Source organism: Penicillium cinerascens, assembly GCF_028974065.1.
Source record: "Penicillium cinerascens strain IBT 15544 chromosome Unknown scaffold_4_segment0_segment1, whole genome shotgun sequence".
Lineage (NCBI taxonomy): Eukaryota > Fungi > Ascomycota > Eurotiomycetes > Eurotiales > Aspergillaceae > Penicillium > Penicillium cinerascens.
The window spans coordinates 3,556,743-3,573,080 of NW_026695298.1; the positions used below are offsets into that span (position 1 = coordinate 3,556,743).

The 16,338-nt window shown below is 51.2% G+C and overlaps 6 protein-coding genes across 6 annotated transcripts; 3 read left to right on the plus strand and 3 right to left on the minus strand.

The window, feature by feature from the left end:
* Positions 1-349: 349 nt before the first annotated feature.
* N7498_010459 (peptidase C45 acyl-coenzyme A:6-aminopenicillanic acid acyl-transferase) lies at positions 350-1,669 on the plus strand (the record flags this gene model as incomplete). The annotated part of the gene is made up of 2 exons (XM_058457515.1): positions 350-501; positions 559-1,669. The coding sequence occupies 2 exons, from the start codon at positions 350-352 to the stop codon at positions 1,667-1,669; spliced, it is 1,263 nt and encodes a 420-aa protein (XP_058304414.1).
* A 59-nt stretch (positions 1,670-1,728) lies between these two features.
* N7498_010460 (uncharacterized protein) lies at positions 1,729-2,548 on the minus strand (the record flags this gene model as incomplete). Its single annotated transcript, XM_058457516.1, has 2 exons — positions 2,228-2,548; positions 1,729-2,169 (listed from the first exon to the last, which is right to left on the minus strand). The coding sequence occupies exons 1-2, from the start codon at positions 2,522-2,524 to the stop codon at positions 1,729-1,731; spliced, it is 738 nt and encodes a 245-aa protein (XP_058304415.1). The 5' UTR covers positions 2,525-2,548.
* Positions 2,549-4,499: 1,951 nt separating this feature from the next.
* On the plus strand, positions 4,500-4,748 carry N7498_010461 (uncharacterized protein; the record flags this gene model as incomplete). Its single annotated transcript, XM_058457517.1, has 1 exon — positions 4,500-4,748. One exon carries the CDS (start codon positions 4,500-4,502, stop codon positions 4,746-4,748), a length of 249 nt encoding a protein of 82 aa, XP_058304416.1.
* Positions 4,749-4,910: 162 nt separating this feature from the next.
* On the minus strand, positions 4,911-8,516 carry N7498_010462 (TMEM198/TM7SF3 family protein; the record flags this gene model as incomplete). Its single annotated transcript, XM_058457518.1, has 4 exons — positions 4,911-7,426; positions 7,484-7,871; positions 7,932-7,980; positions 8,032-8,516. 4 exons carry the CDS (start codon positions 8,514-8,516, stop codon positions 4,911-4,913), a joined length of 3,438 nt encoding a protein of 1,145 aa, XP_058304417.1.
* A 3,189-nt stretch (positions 8,517-11,705) lies between these two features.
* On the plus strand, positions 11,706-14,513 carry N7498_010463 (UBA/TS-N domain protein; the record flags this gene model as incomplete). The annotated part of the gene is made up of 2 exons (XM_058457519.1): positions 11,706-14,276; positions 14,341-14,513. The coding sequence occupies 2 exons, from the start codon at positions 11,706-11,708 to the stop codon at positions 14,440-14,442; spliced, it is 2,673 nt and encodes an 890-aa protein (XP_058304418.1). The 3' UTR covers positions 14,443-14,513.
* Positions 14,514-14,755: 242 nt separating this feature from the next.
* trm61 (tRNA 1-methyladenosine methyltransferase subunit GCD14) lies at positions 14,756-16,207 on the minus strand (the record flags this gene model as incomplete). The annotated part of the gene is made up of 1 exon (XM_058457520.1): positions 14,756-16,207. The coding sequence occupies one exon, from the start codon at positions 16,205-16,207 to the stop codon at positions 14,756-14,758; it is 1,452 nt and encodes a 483-aa protein (XP_058304419.1).
* Positions 16,208-16,338: the final 131 nt, after the last annotated feature.

The following is a 16,338-nucleotide window of genomic DNA, read 5'->3' on the forward strand; positions in this document are numbered from 1 at the left end:
GACCGTATCCACATGGCCCAGTCGGGACTACTTGGCGAGCCCGTCGCTAACAGATCCCGATTAGGAAACACTGGCGACCGCCAGGTCGTGCAGAACTCAGGTTCCACGGTCTCGCGCCTTTGGTGCGCTTGATAGGGAAAGCGGCAATAGATGTAGTGACGGAATGTTAACTAAATTCTGTATTGAGTCCTCCTTGATAGGGGCCTGGTCGGCAATAGAGCCGCAACAGGAACCATGTAGGCAGGAAATTTCGCAGCAACCGGTAATCTCAAGGTTATAAAATCGAAAGATAAGCCCCGAAAGCTTGGTTAAATCATTGAAGAAATCAGTTCAACGCATTTGATTCGTCATGAGAGCCAATCCTGATATCTCGCCCGCTTACCAACACGTCGTCGTTCGCGGCCTTCCCTATGATCGAGGCTATCAACATGGCCAGCAGGCTATGAGTAAAGTCAAGGCAAATGTGGAATACTACAAAAGACCGGGCAAGCTGGCTGAACGGTATGTGCTCATTGATCCCAGACATCATATCTCCAAAGTAGCTAATGATTTGAATAGGGATTTGATGCACAAAATTATTAATGAAGTGTACATCCCAAATGTTACAGCCCATTATCCTGCTGGCCTGGAGGAGATGAGAGGCATTGCAGACGGCGCTGGGGTCTCGCTTGAAGACGTTGTCTTGCTGAATGCCCGATACGATCTGGCAAGACTGAACACCGATGAAACACCCAACCAGGAAGATGACCAAGCGAATGAGTGCACTAGTGCCTTCTTCCTCAAGGAAACCACGGTCTCTGGTGATGTCCTCAACGCACAGAACTGGGACATGTCTGCCAGGCTCTGGCTGACGGATGCCATCATCTACCTTGAGGTCCACCCGGATCCATCAGAAGCAAAGCCGTCGCTTTTCCTGGTCACGGAAGCCGGTCAACTCGGTCGTTCAGGGATGAACTCCCTCGGCATGGGCGTGACAGCAAACTCCTTGATGTCCACCGAGGACTATTCACCACACCGAAAGACAAACGAGCCCGTAATGCCAATCTCTCTGCTCCGTCGAATGATCCTGGAGTGCAGTCACCTGTCAGAAGCAACCACTCTCATCCAGCAATTCCCACGCCACGTCTCCAACAATCTCACCCTGGCCACGGCCGAAGGATTTGGCCTCTGTCTCGAGATAACACCTAGTCGCGTGTATAAGGTATACGGCAACATAGATGACGGCTATTTGATTCACACCAACCACTTCACCGACAAATCATTCCTCGCTCGCGATACCGTCCAGGACAGATACCCGGGTGGAAGCAGCTGGCACCGTCGCCAGAGACTGGAGCAGGGTATTCGCCCATATAGACACGGTCTTTTGTCAAACGAGCAGCTTATCAAGGCATTCTCGGACCATCTTAGCTATCCCGAGGCTTTGTGCTGCCATCCGGATGATCATCCACTTGACTCCGTTATTGGAAATCTGCCTGGCTATCCATTCCGCAGCGCAACCGCCACGGTTGCCTGCGTTATCTATAATCTGTCTCAAGGGGCTATCACCACCTGCAAGGGTCCGCCTTGTCAAGGTGTTTTTAAAACGTTCCATCTCGAGGGACCGAAGTCGTTGGTGGGTGTTCAGCTGAAGAATCGTGGTGGCAACAGCGAGCGTCCTGAGGTGCCATGAGTTCCGACTTCGAAAAATCGAGTCGTTGAAGATCGCAATAGAAAGTTGTCCCTTAGAAATTAATATTGCACAAGATAATCCGTGATACTAGCCCTGCGCCCATGTTTCTCCTGCCACCGTAACGTCTGCTCCATCAATTCTCTCCCTTTGACAACATGAGCTCCCCAATGTCCGAGTTCCCGCATATACTCAACAGTCCAATCTTGGTATATCTCATCGGCTATCTCAATTCCAGCAATGAATATCGGAAGAGGCCAGATGACAGAGCAGGGTGTCTCGAGGCGTTTTGCTTTTCGGAAAAGCCGAGCGATACGAATCAAGTTGCGAGCTGCAGATTGGGCTTCCGGGTCTGTTCGGACTGTTGAATCAATGGCTCGATGTAGCATGATTGTAGAGCAGAGGCACAGTGCTTTGGCTGTCATGATGTGAAACATGCTACTGTCGATGTCTTCATGGCTTAACGAGCTGACTCTCTGGTTTGGGAAGGCCAGTTCGCATTCCTGTAGCCAAATTAGTATTCAAGCAGTCAGACAATACGGAAGTACGGGTTAAGCCTACCGCTTGGATACGCGCAAGGTCTGCACGTAAGGCATCAATCTTCGCCTCTCGCAATTCCACCAAGAGAGGCTCACCATCTCTCCGCGACTGGGTCTCCAGATCCCATTTCTCAAATGTGCGAACCCTGCTGAGAAAGAAAGAGAGCATGTCAAATTTCTCACGGCAGCGTTCTTTTCTTAGATCTTCATCGTTCTCCTCTTTGGGCAGCCCGTTACCGAAACATTCTGAGAGATATGACTGTTTTTTGCGAGCACCTCGAAGTGTTGGCACAGCTTTGAGATCCATCAGAATTGCCATTAGATCTTTTTCTTGACTTCCACCTGCATCTTTCTCTCCTTCCATAATTAGGAAACGAAGCTCCATAAACGCAAGCCAGATGACAATTCGCGATTCTATCGGGCCGGGTATGTTTTGCGCTTTCCAATGTCGGAAGAACGTGCGCTTGGTTTCATGTAAACGAGACTTGAAAGATTCGAAATCACCAACTATCAGGTCGTGTTGACATAGAAAAAATGTTGTAGAGATATATTGCGATATTTTCTCCGACGGGTTGACAGTAAGCCAGGTCAAGGCTGCGGAGTTGTCCGAAACTTCGTTGGACAAGAGTCGGATTGAGTCGGATGCGGTAATATAGTGCGTCAATCTGGATGGCTCAGAATATAGCCCCAGTCTGAATAAATAGGCGTATGTCCAGCTCAGAATTCCATGGAAGAGGGGGAGTCGGGAATAGCCTGAGCCAAGTTGATGAGGTAGTGGTAACAGCTCCACATTGACCTTTTGGTCGACAGCCATTCCGGTACTCGATTCATTTGATTCCAGGAGGCGACGTCCCAAGTATGGTCATATGGAGCGTTCATTAGGATTTGGAAGTCGTTATCAATAAGTGAAGGTGAGCGATTTGGCATGGGGAGAGGGAACAGGTTGTCCCATTCCATCCATGAGTCAATCGGGTTCACCCCATTTCTTCGGGGGATCATGCTCTGGTCATCATTGAGAAGTGGCACATCCTCTATTCCATCATCTTCAAGTGCCGTCGAATCTGAGTTCAAGCCATGAGGTGTGTAATTCACACCAGCGGCAATGTCGGTCGTTCGATTGGATTGACGAATAGCCGACGATTGTGGCAAGTTCTCAACTCGATTTTGCGATGTCTGGGATCCTGAGTTTGGGTCTTCTCCATGTACCCTGGGACTTAGGATTGTCTGGTCCTCGGATGTTTCATTTGGATATTGCCTCTCTGAGAGAGACCAAACTCTGAAGTTTTGCTGAAATGATGAGACACAGGAGAGGCCGAGACGGCGGCACGGCTCACACGGTGTCGATCGAGAACTGCATTTCACCTTCCGACGGCGACAAGTCATGCATCCCGATACTGAACGAGAACTACGCCGCGGCATTGCCGCGGTAGAATGCCTCGTCGAGGATTTGTGACCGAAGCACGATATGGGGTCGGTCCATTCCGGTCAGGTGGTATGCCACGCACTGACCCCGGTACCGGCGCTGATAACGGCCACTAAGAGAAGACGACATAGGCTACTCTTTGAATAGTAAAATTTGAGTTCGGCATGTTAAAAATACGTCTAAAATACGTTTAGGAAGATGGGTTCAAATATGCCTAGAAAGACGATTAAGAGGCCATCCTTAGTGTCAAATAAAGCATTCGAAAATAGGAAGAGCGGATCTTCTCGCGTCACATTTTAAAGGACGATAGAAACTAACAAGGTTTAATCATGACCTCCGGACTAGTGATGCAGCCAGTCAGTGAAGAGTAGGATGCGTGATAACTAACCTTACGTGACTTCCCGGCCAGGAAACTGCCGATTTACCTAGTACGGTAGTTAGAGAAGTGTAGAAAAGCGACATAAATATATGATTTTTATATTTAAGTATAAAAGAAACAAAAGTTGCGTAAAAAGGATGCAGTAAATAGCCATTGTTGAGAATAGCTGGGCGTGCTGTGGCTTATCTAAAGCTCATGCAAGAATCGAAACCCTCCGTAACCAACTAGTATGAATGATGCCCAGTAAACCGGACTTGACCAGTCCAGCTGGCTCAGAATCATCTTCAGTGTGAACAAAAGAAACTCAGCATCGGGAACAAACTCCGTTGGACTCTGACCTTCCGTAGTCGAAACACCCCAATTATCCAGCATATAATCGAGAAGTGTACTAGCAGTATCACTATCCAGTCTCAGGACATCCGACATCCGCCACGGCCAAGTGAAGCTTGTTTTTCAAATGCCGATAGAACAGAGTCATGATAACCATAGACTATGGATAGGGTGAAGTTGCCTGCTTCGATGGGTCTTTACCGTGATGTTATGTCGTTGAATACGGCTCGAGGGGGCGAGGGTCGTTCTATTGGGCTTGGCCTTGAGCAGGAGGGTAAGCCTGAGGCGAAGACCGAGAGGGAGACATCGACGGAAGATGACCAAAAGAGCTTGGAGGTTGAAGAGTACGAGAAACGGTTGGAACAAGCGATCAAGATTTTCGAGAGTGCACCGAAGCATTTCCTGCAGTGATATTGTGTTGGAGAGTATGCCCGGCAGGAATGAAGTGCCTTTACACATCAAGTCATTAAGAATTATATACATAAACATTATACGTATTCAAGGCGAGGAATCAAATTCCCGATAACGCCCGAGAGAGAAAGGAAAGAAGGGTAAGGGTATCAAAAGAAATGTCTACAACTGACGGTTTGCAGAGGCCTGCATCCGCCGCATTGCCTGACGATGAAGGTCGGTCATACTTCCCCGTTGCATTCCCTCTGCAACGGCCAGATCAACTTGGCTCGAGGAGGCATCTCGCATTTGCTGCACGGATCCCCAGAGACTCCGCGGTCTTTCGGGGCTGGCTGGTCCCGGAGAAGAGCCGCGGAAAGCGAGTGGGTCGCGCCGCTGTGAGATGTCTTCTCTCACTGATTGGCGCCATGCGGCCATTCTGGAAGCCGATCTTTCGGGGTTTACTTGAGTGGATTGTGGTGATCTTGAGCGCTCGTAGCTTTGGGGGTATATCGGGGAGGGTGAATTCATGGCGCTCATTCCTGAGGGGAATTGCATGCTCTGACGTTGTAGAATGACTCGGCGCTGGGAAAGTGGGACATCGTCATTATCGTTGAGGGCAGCCGCTTCAAAGTCTTCATCTCGCTCTTCGGGGATGGCCACTGTTGGAGAGGTGGCTTGGATGGCATCCGGAAGAGATTGGTGTGAAGCGTTTCGAGAAGCCCACGGGTCATGACGAAGGGATGTTGAAGACATTCGGTTACGAACCATGTTTTCACGGACTGCAAGAAGAGGAGGCGGGCCATTCCAGCGTGGTGACTCCGGTTCAGCTTTACCCTTGCCTGGTGAAGTGACAGTCAAGAAGGGAGTCGATGTGCTGCGAAGCATTGGAGTAATGGCATCCTGTTCCTGCCGCGGAATTATCGATGCCATTGACGCGTTGCGCATCAACGGCGGCGGAGATTTGTCGGAAAGATTGTGCAAGCTGTTTCGTGTCTTGGACCGAGACATCTCCGGGGAAGGTATAGATGAATAATCAGACAGTCGCCGTATCTGTTCGGAGCTCGACACGCTGAGCTCCGGGCTCATCACCGCAGGAGGCGGTTGAGCATTCAAGGCCGTTTGCAACAGGCCGTCAACATGAACCGGGGCCGCTGCTTCTTCGATTTTGTCTGAGTCTTCTTGAACATCATTTTCGAGCTCAAGGGGCTCAAGGTCTGGAGTTTCGGCATCTGCAAGATGTTTCGCCCATTCCTTGGTGCGGAACGAATGAATCACCTTGGAGGTCTGCTCAGGAATCTTTTTAACGGTCGTCATGTCCAAAGTTGGCTTCTTCATTGGATTTGTCGGGTTTGTTTGAGAAACAGAGTCGGCTTCAGTGACGTTATTTTCGATGTTGGACCGAGGATCGTTGGAATCATTAATTTCTTTTGGTTCGGTTTTGGGGGAAGCTGAAGGTTGTTTTTCGAGCACAGCTTCCTCGGCATTGGATTCAACTTTCTCGACGACTGTGGCCGAGGGTTCTTGCTTTTGGTTCTCCCGTTGAGATGCTGGTTCGTCTTGCTGGACTTGTACAACCGCGTTCTCAGACTTCACTCCCAGGTTTTCCCCGGGGCTGTCTGTCGGAACGGTGTTGTTTCCATGATTTTCCTGATCGTTTTCAGTAGTGTGGTGATTTCCATCTTCTGGTTCATGAGAAATAGCAAGATCTCCTCCAGTTGTGACTGCAGGTGGCGCAGCTGGTTGACGTGTCTGAGAGTTGAGCTTTCCCACAGTAGCCTCGGAGAGCACATTTTGCTCCGGCGCACCCTCGTTGGAAATTTCCTTCTCATGAGCTTGATCTTTCCCATCTTCATCAATACCAGAAGCGATACTCCGGGGCCCAGAAATGATGGTGAGTTCATCCACCACGCCTGCAACAGAAGATGCAGTGTCATCGTGAACGATCAAGGCTTCCTGAGACACAGATTGCGGGTCCGGAAATTGGACATTTCCGAAGCGACCGGGAAGCCTGTTGATCCAAGATTTGCTCGAAAAGCGCTTTGATCCTCGTTGGGTGCCGACTTCAGAATCGACCACGGCCCCGTGCTCAGAATCATTGTCTTCCGGGAAATGCAACTTTTCCTCAGAAGTTCGCTGAGAAATGGCAGATACCGGTCTTTGTGCTTCCAAGTCACCAATTTCTACCTCACATTGACTGCACGCATCTTGATCCTCTGCGTCGGTGTCATGATCAACCTCCTCTACCGTTTCGAGGGGATTTCCAGAGTCAGAGGCACCAGCACTCTGGTCGATGGTGGCAATAGGCTTCATTTCCATGGCATTGTCTTTCTCTTGAGGTGTTGAAGACTCAAATCCGTCCGATCCTCTTCGTGAATCATCGGCGATCGCAGTCTCTGACAATGATGGCTCTTCCCCATCGTGACCATTGCCATACATTTCTTCCCATTCAGCACGTTCACGGAGATTGTTGGCTTCAAGCTGTCGGCCAACCTCGGCGTCGTCTTCATCTTTCTTTTTCTCCGCTTCTTGGCGGGAGCTCTCCTCTTTAGCTCTGCGAGCCTTGATGACTTTCCACAATCGCATCTGTCCGATCACACCAAATACAGTGATGATGATAATGACGGCGCTTTCTACGCGAATATTGCGGGTCACGGGGTAAGTATAGGTGTGATAAGGGAACATGTTGTCGTTCAGACCTGGGCAGTGTGTTAGGATCTCAGTCGACCCGAATGCAGATGTTTCGAAAGACTTACCCCAGATATAGAGCCAGAACTCCTTCAGCCCAGCTCGGCTGAAGCAGTCAATACCGAGTACCAATGCTGTAGCACCACCAAAAGCAGTACAGAACATGGACCCATACGCACGGGTATAATGGCTGAAAGAGAGACAATAAAAGCCAGCGGAAAAACCAATGATGAATCCAGCCTTTGGTCCGTCACCAGTGACCAAGCCTCCGGATTTGAGGGTCATGAGCCACATGCCGACGCAGAAGCCGCCCAGAAGACAACACAGGCCCTCTGTGATTTCTTTGAAGACGAGCGCTAGGCCACCAAAGATCGCTCCCGTGACGACCACGGCGACCAAATATCCTCCTTGTGCTCCGTTGCTGACGGGGGGATTCATGACATAGATGATCAGAACCTAACAGGGGTCCCGAGGTCAGCTTGCGATACGGTTGTAACCCAAATGTAGAAAACTCACTGTAATACCCAATGCTGCGAGGAATGCCGTGGAAAGGAATATAAAGACACTATTTGGCATTAGCACCATGTTCCCATTCCCTCCGAGCTGAGACATTTACCTTTGCTTCCGGATCCCAATGAGGGCCAACGCCCCTCCCAAAACGAGAAGTATGAAGCCTCCCACACCCAATGCAGGTGTGATTTCCGGTTTGATTGGGAGGCCCCCTGAGTATGCCGAATGGGTTTCATTTTGTGAAGCTTGACTGCTTGAGGAACTGGGTCCATCTAGTGAAGGCACCGTGGTTGCGGCGTAGGTCTGACTAGCAGGTGAGGTAGTCGTGCCTGGGTCTGTTGTTGTTGTTGCAGTGGTCGCATTAGATCCTACCTCATGGGATCCAATCGTCTCGATCCCTGTGGTCGTCGCCGCGGTTGGTTGAGTGGCGTCATTATTTGTTGCGGTCGTTTTTGTATCTTGGTCCGCTCTTTTGTTGAGAGTCGCGACGGCATCAACGCCCCGTTCCCCCAATTCTACTGTCGGGGCTGCCAATGCTGCCCCGCAGTGGAGGAAGAATAGGGCTGAGGTGAAAAGCAAAGACCACCGCATATTAGCCAGCTTGTTTCAGGTAAAACAGCCACAGCGAACATGAATATCTCGGGATGGCGGAGCGATTCCGACTATATGAACCCTACCGGCCCCGTTCGCATGTCCAACGCAATACGAGAAACAAGTCGGTGTAGGTCGCGCTGCAGAACCAGAAGGAGAGGCTGGTCAGTTCACAGGATCGTCGCCGCAAGCATTAAGAGAAAAACCGGGCAGAGGCGCGTCGTGAACCCATGGGCCGCAGATAAACAAGAACACTTCCGACACCAGCTCTAGCCCCGGCCCCTGCATATAAAGCGACAGGTGACAACGGAATTCCAGAAACACGCGGGGCTAGCGGAAAAGGCGTATCATTTGCTAGGTGCATTTGAGTTTTGGTGGTAGACTAATCGACTGGGAATTTGGCAATAAACACCCACGAGAGCTTGACGACGAGTCAACGAGCTACATCAAGACCCACCCCTGATCGAGAACCATCGATCTAGCAAGGATCAGCTCTCCGGCTGTGCACTTGTGGCGGTCCCTCGCACCGAAAGGAGATTAGGACTTCATCGTTCGGAAATTACGGTCGCTTTTACTAAACTCTTTCGTCTCGGGCCTGACAACCGGCCACGGGCAGGGATGACTCGCCTTATCCAAGGGTAGCCTACGCTAGGCCCTAGTCATTACCAGCTTCACGAGTTTCTACCATTCGGTTGGATGTCTGATGATCCTCCCTAAACAAACCAACGCCCCCGACGATCGAATTCTTAGACTAAGCAAAGCAGGAATGCGAGCGACCCAGATGACATACGTTCTCCCATGATCTATCACATCGCAATAAGCGAGCTTCCATAGCCTCGAATGCTAGAAGCACCTGTGCTCACCGTATTTATTGCCCCCCGTGTGCATGAAAGTCTCTGCAAAGTCGGACAGCTCCAGCGCAGAGGATACGCGTTCGGAGAGATCAGCGCCATCAGCATCTAGGGGTTCGCGGAGTGGGTCGCGCCCCTCGATCTGTCCACCTACCGGCCCTGATCCGTGCTTTTCACAATTCCGCATATAAGTTGTGCCCACCCCATTGGTCTATCACCTTATTGAAGCCACGGTGCCGTTCGTGCATTTCTCTTGCATTGGCGTGCATTTACTTGCAGACTTTCTTGGCATGAACCTGGTTTTTATCGGGTCGAGACTTGGTTCGTCGGGAGGCTTGCCAGCAAGGGGGCTCCAGGGGGGGGGGGTGCTTGCCTCGTCCGAGACACTTGCCCGTCTGGCTTTAGCGCGCTCTGTCGCTTGACAATGCATTGTTCAATCAGCTCTGCCCATTCTACCATATGGCTTTTTCGCGTTCGTCTTTGATTCGTCCTCGGGTTTTTTCTCACTTAGCGGATTCGATGCCATGTCCGCCCATGGATACACGCATGTAGACTCGGTAGGCCAGGCCTTTTTTGTAATTGTTGAGTCCCGCCACCCAAAAGCGTTGGCTGGACTATGGAAGAGTTATTGTGTGAGGTGTGAGATCGGAAAATTATATTATAGCCCAAAGATAAACACCTCCCTTTCTGCGCGCAGAAGATGATATGGTGCCCTGTACACCCACATGGCCTAGTCGATCGTCTGCTCCGGTGGACAAAGCGGTTGAATGACGCTAACAAAGTTTCCGGGCGTTGGATATGAGATTTGGTCTGTGGATTTCTTTTGCCATTGCGCTTGACAAGATCGTCATTAATTGAAAATTACTATTTCGGAGGCAACGCAGTCTCGCACAGGACTCATTTCCAACACAAAAGCCAGCCTGCCAGAGGTGATGACAAAGTCGTCATCAAGGACGAAAAAGACAGTTGAGCAGTATGGATCATGATTGAGGAAATGATTACCTCAAGCTGCCAGTTTCACGATCAACGGAATGGAGTCACATGCCGTATTGTTTGAAAAGTGGAGATTATTGCGAGCTTCACAATTCGCGGAGTTGATTTTGTATTCTAGGAAGCTGAACGGGGACTTGTCTTCAGACCTTAGCCCCTGGTCTTTATTTGTGTTTGCAAATATCATAATCGACGAATCCGATAACGGAGAAGCTATGGTAACCAGAGTGAAGGCAAAGCTTGAACGCGAGTCTCTTGGTCTGTTAAGATGATAGGTATTAATCGTTGGCCGGTTCCAGTGGGGTGGACAAATGTGGACAAATGTGGACAAATTAGACGAGAGAGAGAGAGAGAGAGAGTTCCACTATACATACTCTATTTTATTCCCGTACGGCGATATGTCAGAGTTGCCAGTGGCCGCTGGAGAGCTAAGTACAAGATGAGGTGCGAGAAATATATATCTGAATTCATCATGCAAGAATCCCAAAGCCCACACATTCGCCAGTTCGCCGCCTCCCCCTTATGTCAAATTAGACAAGATCGAAATTGATTGGACGGTCATATTCATAGTTCCGGTCATTTGTGGTGTGGGTCTTCTTTTCGTTTGACCTTTCCATAGGATCCATACTATGACTACACACCCTAGATCTAGAAGAAACTTTTGTCTAAGGAATATATATGCATGAATAGCGCCTTTGCTACAACCCTAGGATAATATTAACGCGTCATTTTCCACGGGCATCTGTACAAACACAGTTGGGAAGATTCCGTTTCTTTGCATTATGAAATGGAGTACACTCAGTAATGTACTTGCAAATTGGAAATACATAGGTGCACCATAATTTCATGCCCAGTCCCATGGCATCGGAACATCGTCTACCTAGTCACGTCTGCAATTGCATGGGCTCCCACGCCAAGACCGGTTCGAAGAGTATAGTTATATGTATCTCCGAACTTGTTATACGGTCCCCCCCCGGCACTTAAATCATCCGCACCCAGGAGACGAAAAGAAAATCAATTCCAGCTACGAATGCAGAAAATAATGAAAGTCCACTTTCAGATCATCAAACGTGGCTATTCTACTTGTTCAGCTGCTTCAAGCGGAAAAAAACATCGAGTGATGAAATATCACGTGCCCGCCGTCATCCCCACATGCGCAGGGGGGCGGGAGCGTTGGCACATGCTCCATGAAGTTGTAAGCATTTGTCAAATTGTCAATTTCCTTGTCCTTTGTGTGGTGAGATCATGGACTACCTTCTATATGCGTCTCCTACTTCCTAATCCTTACCCCGGAGCCATTCAGATATCACCCCCCTCACCTCCGCAACGGGGCACTATCTAGCCCGCCATGGACGACCTAAACGGGTTGAGTTGGTCAAACAACTCGAACGCCCCATCAAATAAACCGCCGCCCATGAGCTCTGGCCTCATGTTCCCCAATATACGGTCCACTGGTGGCTCTGGAAGGTCAACGCCCATGTCCGCTGCCTCGAACCGCACTCCGTCGCCTTCCAAACCCGCCACGTCCACCGGAGATAGCTTCGCCAATCTGGTCTCATTCAACTCCTCCGCCGCAAACAAGAACCTCTCACTTGCGGAACAACAAAAGCGTTTGCAGGAGGAGAAGGCAAAGAAGGAAGCAGAGAAGCGAAGTCAGTACGAGGCGCAATATGGGGGGCAGAACAATCAGTTCTGGGACGGTCTTGAGCAAGGCCGTACCCAGAGCCCTGCTGCCGCGCCAGTCTCACAGTCCGTATCTCCTCCTGCCGACGACGATGATATATTAGCCGCCTTCAATGCTGCGGCGCCTGTGGACGCATCAACGAACTTCCCTATCCCGAGCTCCAACGCTTCGCCCCAGATCGGCTCCAATACCTCACAACATTCATTAGGTAGAGGGATCTCAATGCGCGACAACACAGGAGGATTGGATGCATTTGACGACGACGATCCTTTTGGCCTCAATCAATTGAAGCCCCAGACAGCGGCCGCCCCTCCTCCCGCACAACATGACGATGACGACTTCCTTGGATTGCTGGGGAAGCCCGTGTCGGAAATACCGCGGCAAAAGCCTACCCCATCGCCTCCGGCTCCCTCAATTCGAGAAACGAGGAGCCAAGATGCATCGCCCATGCCGTCGAGCGATGAGGATCGAGCTATCGCGGAGCTGGTCGATATGGGATTCTTCGCGGAAAAATCTCGCCAGGCCCTAAGGGCTACACCGTCAGGGACAGATGTGCAGGCTGCTGTTGGTTGGCTTCTCACACAAGCCCACGCTGAATCTAGACAAAAGTCACAGGGACAATCACCGTCGAACGGTCCATCCCATGACCCAGTGGAGCGAATTGGTAGTCGCCATCGTGATGCTCCGTCTTGGGCGCGGGAAGGCAGGTCACAGACTCCTCGACGAGATGACAGTATGAGCCCCGGTGCCGAGAAAGACCCGGCCCAAATCGCATCCCAGCTTGGCAACAACCTTTGGAAAACTGCCGGCTCTCTCTGGAAAACAGGAAGCAAAAAGTTCCAGCAGGCTGTGAACGAGTTCAATACGGATCATGACCCCAGCCAACCCAAGTGGATGAGAGATGCTTCCGCTACACGCGAAGATTCGTTCCCTCCACCGCAGCCACCTCGACGTGGTGGTGACAGGACAGATCAACCGCGACAGAAACCACGAGATTTCACAGATGAGGCCATGCTTCTTGAAACCGGCGATGCTCGACCTCGTAAACCTGTTCGGCCGGATACTAGTGGCAATGACCTTCGCCAGCAGTCTCGATCCCCCGCCCAACACATGCAACAGCCTAATTTCCTGCAACGGCCATCACGTCCCAATTCCACGGAACCCAAATCTCGTCTGTCACGATTTGCCACGGAGGAGCAATCGGCACAAGCCTATGTTAGTTCAGCAAGGCGAAAGCGGCCTCAAGCACCGCCTCCAGCGCCTGAACCCGCTGTTGATCTCTTCGATTCTCCCGCCCCTTCATCCCAACATCCCAAACCGGCGACTCCATCACAAGTCACACCTCAGACACGCTCAGCATCAATCCCGGTGCATCCTAAAGCCCCGCCGCGACCTATTCCACCTGTATCGGCCGAGGCTCTTCAGTCTACGCATCGCCACCGCGAAAAGGCCGCAGAAGCGTATAAGCGAGGTGACTATGCAGCTGCTTATCAGAGCTTTTCAACTGCTCTAAACATGCTCCCTGAAAAGCACCCAATCACAATCATGATCCGCAGCAACCGCGCGATGACAGCGCTGAAGACCGGTGAACCGAAGTCCGCCGTTGACGATGCCGACGCTATTCTGGCCTTAATTGGTCCCTCGAAGGGTGAATCCGAAACAATTGATCTTGGAAATGGCGAGCCCGCCAAGCCAATGAAGGATTTCTTCGGCAAGGCCTTGATGCGCAAAGCCGAGGCATTGGAACAGCTCGAGAAATGGGTCGACGCGGCGCAGGTATGGAAATTGGCTGTCGAGGTGGGCCACGGCGGAAGCACCAGTATTCAAGGCCGAAACCGATGCGAGAAGGCCGCTGGTATCAGCAAGCCCCCAACGAAGGCAGTTCCCGTCAAGAAACGGGCAACTCCTGCGCCCAAGCAGGCTTCTGCGCTGTCAGACCTGGGTGGAGCATCAAGCTCTGGTCAAGACTCGAAAGCTGTCAGCCGTTTGCGGGAGGCCAACGAAGCTTCCGAGCGTGCTGATGAGGAGAAATTCGCTCTCTCAGACAGTGTCGACGCCAGAATCGCAACCTGGAGGAACGGGAAGCAGGACAATCTGCGCGCTCTGCTGGGTAGTCTTGATACTGTTCTTTGGGCCGACTCTGGGTGGAAGAAGATCAACTTGTCGGAGCTGGTATTGCCGAACAAGGTGAAAATTCAATATATGAAGGGAATTGCTAAGGTGCATCCCGACAAGGTACGTTATTTGATATCCTTGCACTGACTTTCATGGATACCCTTTGCTGATAACGGTTGGTTAGATTCCCACCACTGCTACCACTGAGCAGCGGATGATCTCCAGTGCAGTCTTTGGAACCCTGAATGAAGCATGGGACAAGTTCAGAGTGGAGAACAACCTCTAGCGCGATATCTTAACGTCATCGCTAGCCTGATTTTGCAATCGCTACATACCATGGCCATATTTTCATGTCAATTCCCCTTCATATTGAGAGCATTTTAGAACATAGTCCATTTGAATGAGATCACAATCATCTTAACTCGTGCCCTTTACTTTCTCTTAATTCTAGAAATCACCGGGTTGAAAGACTAAAGGTCTTTGCGATGAGCAAAATTGAATTAATTACATCCTTGAGTCATCTAGAGGAAATATGCTTTTGCCAATACCCAGTGCTTTAATAGTACACCATTTATAATTATGCTTTGATATACAGTTCTTCATGCCTCATTCTTCTCTTCTGCTGGCTGCTCCTGTTCTTCTGCTTTAACTTCCTGCAAGCACCTCTCCTTAGCCTCTCTCTTGGCCTGCCTCCTGCTCTTACCACTCTTTGGCTCGGGGGCGTCCAACTTCTGAGAAGGCCATTGCTGGCGACACTTCTGCTCATCATCTTCTGTCCACTCACGGGGAAGAACGGCGAATACCAAGTAAGAAGTATGCGTCTTCAACTCCGGCTCTGAGCGGTGAATCAAGCGGCCCTGGCTGTATGATGGTGCGGAAGAAGTCTGGGCGGATGAGTCCTTGGAAGCTCTGGCCTTAAATTCTTGAATTTCCGGGTCATTTTCCTTGCCGTCATAATGGGCCTGGCGGAGCCGTTTGGCGCGCTGGTCGTCTTCCTGGAGCTTCACTACTGCCTCTTCCACGGTCCTGGGGTATACTGTCGCGCCGCGGATACCTTCACAGTCTAAGCCGATACGTTCGCGCTTCACATCGATGCGGTTGTGGTTGACCTCGACCATCGAAATGTTCAACCATGACAGCTGGCGCATAATGCGGATGGTGCGCTCAGCTTGCTCAAGGCAAGGAGAGAAGGTGCAGAGGTACGCAGTCGAGCCCGGGTCCAACGGAGACTCGGCGCCAGAAGCTGGCCTGCGCACAAGGTGTTTCAAGGCGAGCCAGGGAGCAGGCAAGTCCAAGAAGATCGCATTGGCCTTGGGAGACTTGCCGGTCTTGGGGTCACCCAGCAAGAACCCGTCCTCGTAGACATCGCGGTGCGTGACCTCCACCAGCCCGTTCAAACCATGATCCGAGATCTCCTGTCGTACAGCTGCCGCTCGCTGCTCGTGGAACTCAAAACTGCACACCTTTCCCAATCGCTGCTTCTTGTTCGCCAGCTGTTCTTGAGGATATCCGTTGAAGACGGCACGCACGGCCGCATGGGTAAACGAGCCACTGCCCGCACCTGCTTCGATGACCGTACCTCCTGCTCGCGCGCGGAGCCGGTGGAGGATGTAGCTGTAGTCTGGGGTGTAGACGACCTGCGTCCGATGCGGGAGTGACAATGTCCACGATTCGGGGGTGGGATACATCAGATGGAGGAAGCCGCTGCCAGCAGCGACTGGCGTTTTGAGAGAGGACGTGTCATCTTCGGCGCCGGTTGTCGTGCCCGGTGTATCGAGCTCCTCAGCTTTGCGCTTTGTAGGACCCTTCCGGCCGCGCGAGCCGGTGTCGACTTTGGAAGCGGGAATTTGGGAGCCCCATGGTTGTCCAATAAGAGTGCTATGCGGGAATGAACCGAAGCGTGTGTTGGACACCTTGCCTTCCTTGTAGCCCAGGTTCTGGTCATCGTAGGTTCGAAGGATCGTCGGGATGGTCTGGTCGCGTCGCAGATGGAGGAGGGCGATGTTGTCGGGCCCTGCAGATGAGCCGGGGGTCAGGAACGGAGACGGCATAGCTGCAGAAGTCCGAGCAATGCGTGCAGCTGGGACCTTGCAATCAAGACGTCTTAAAGATCTCCAGATCTCCGCAAGTAGAAAAAAGCTGGACTTCCTATCTTGGAAGTTAGGGCTTAGGGCTGCCCTTT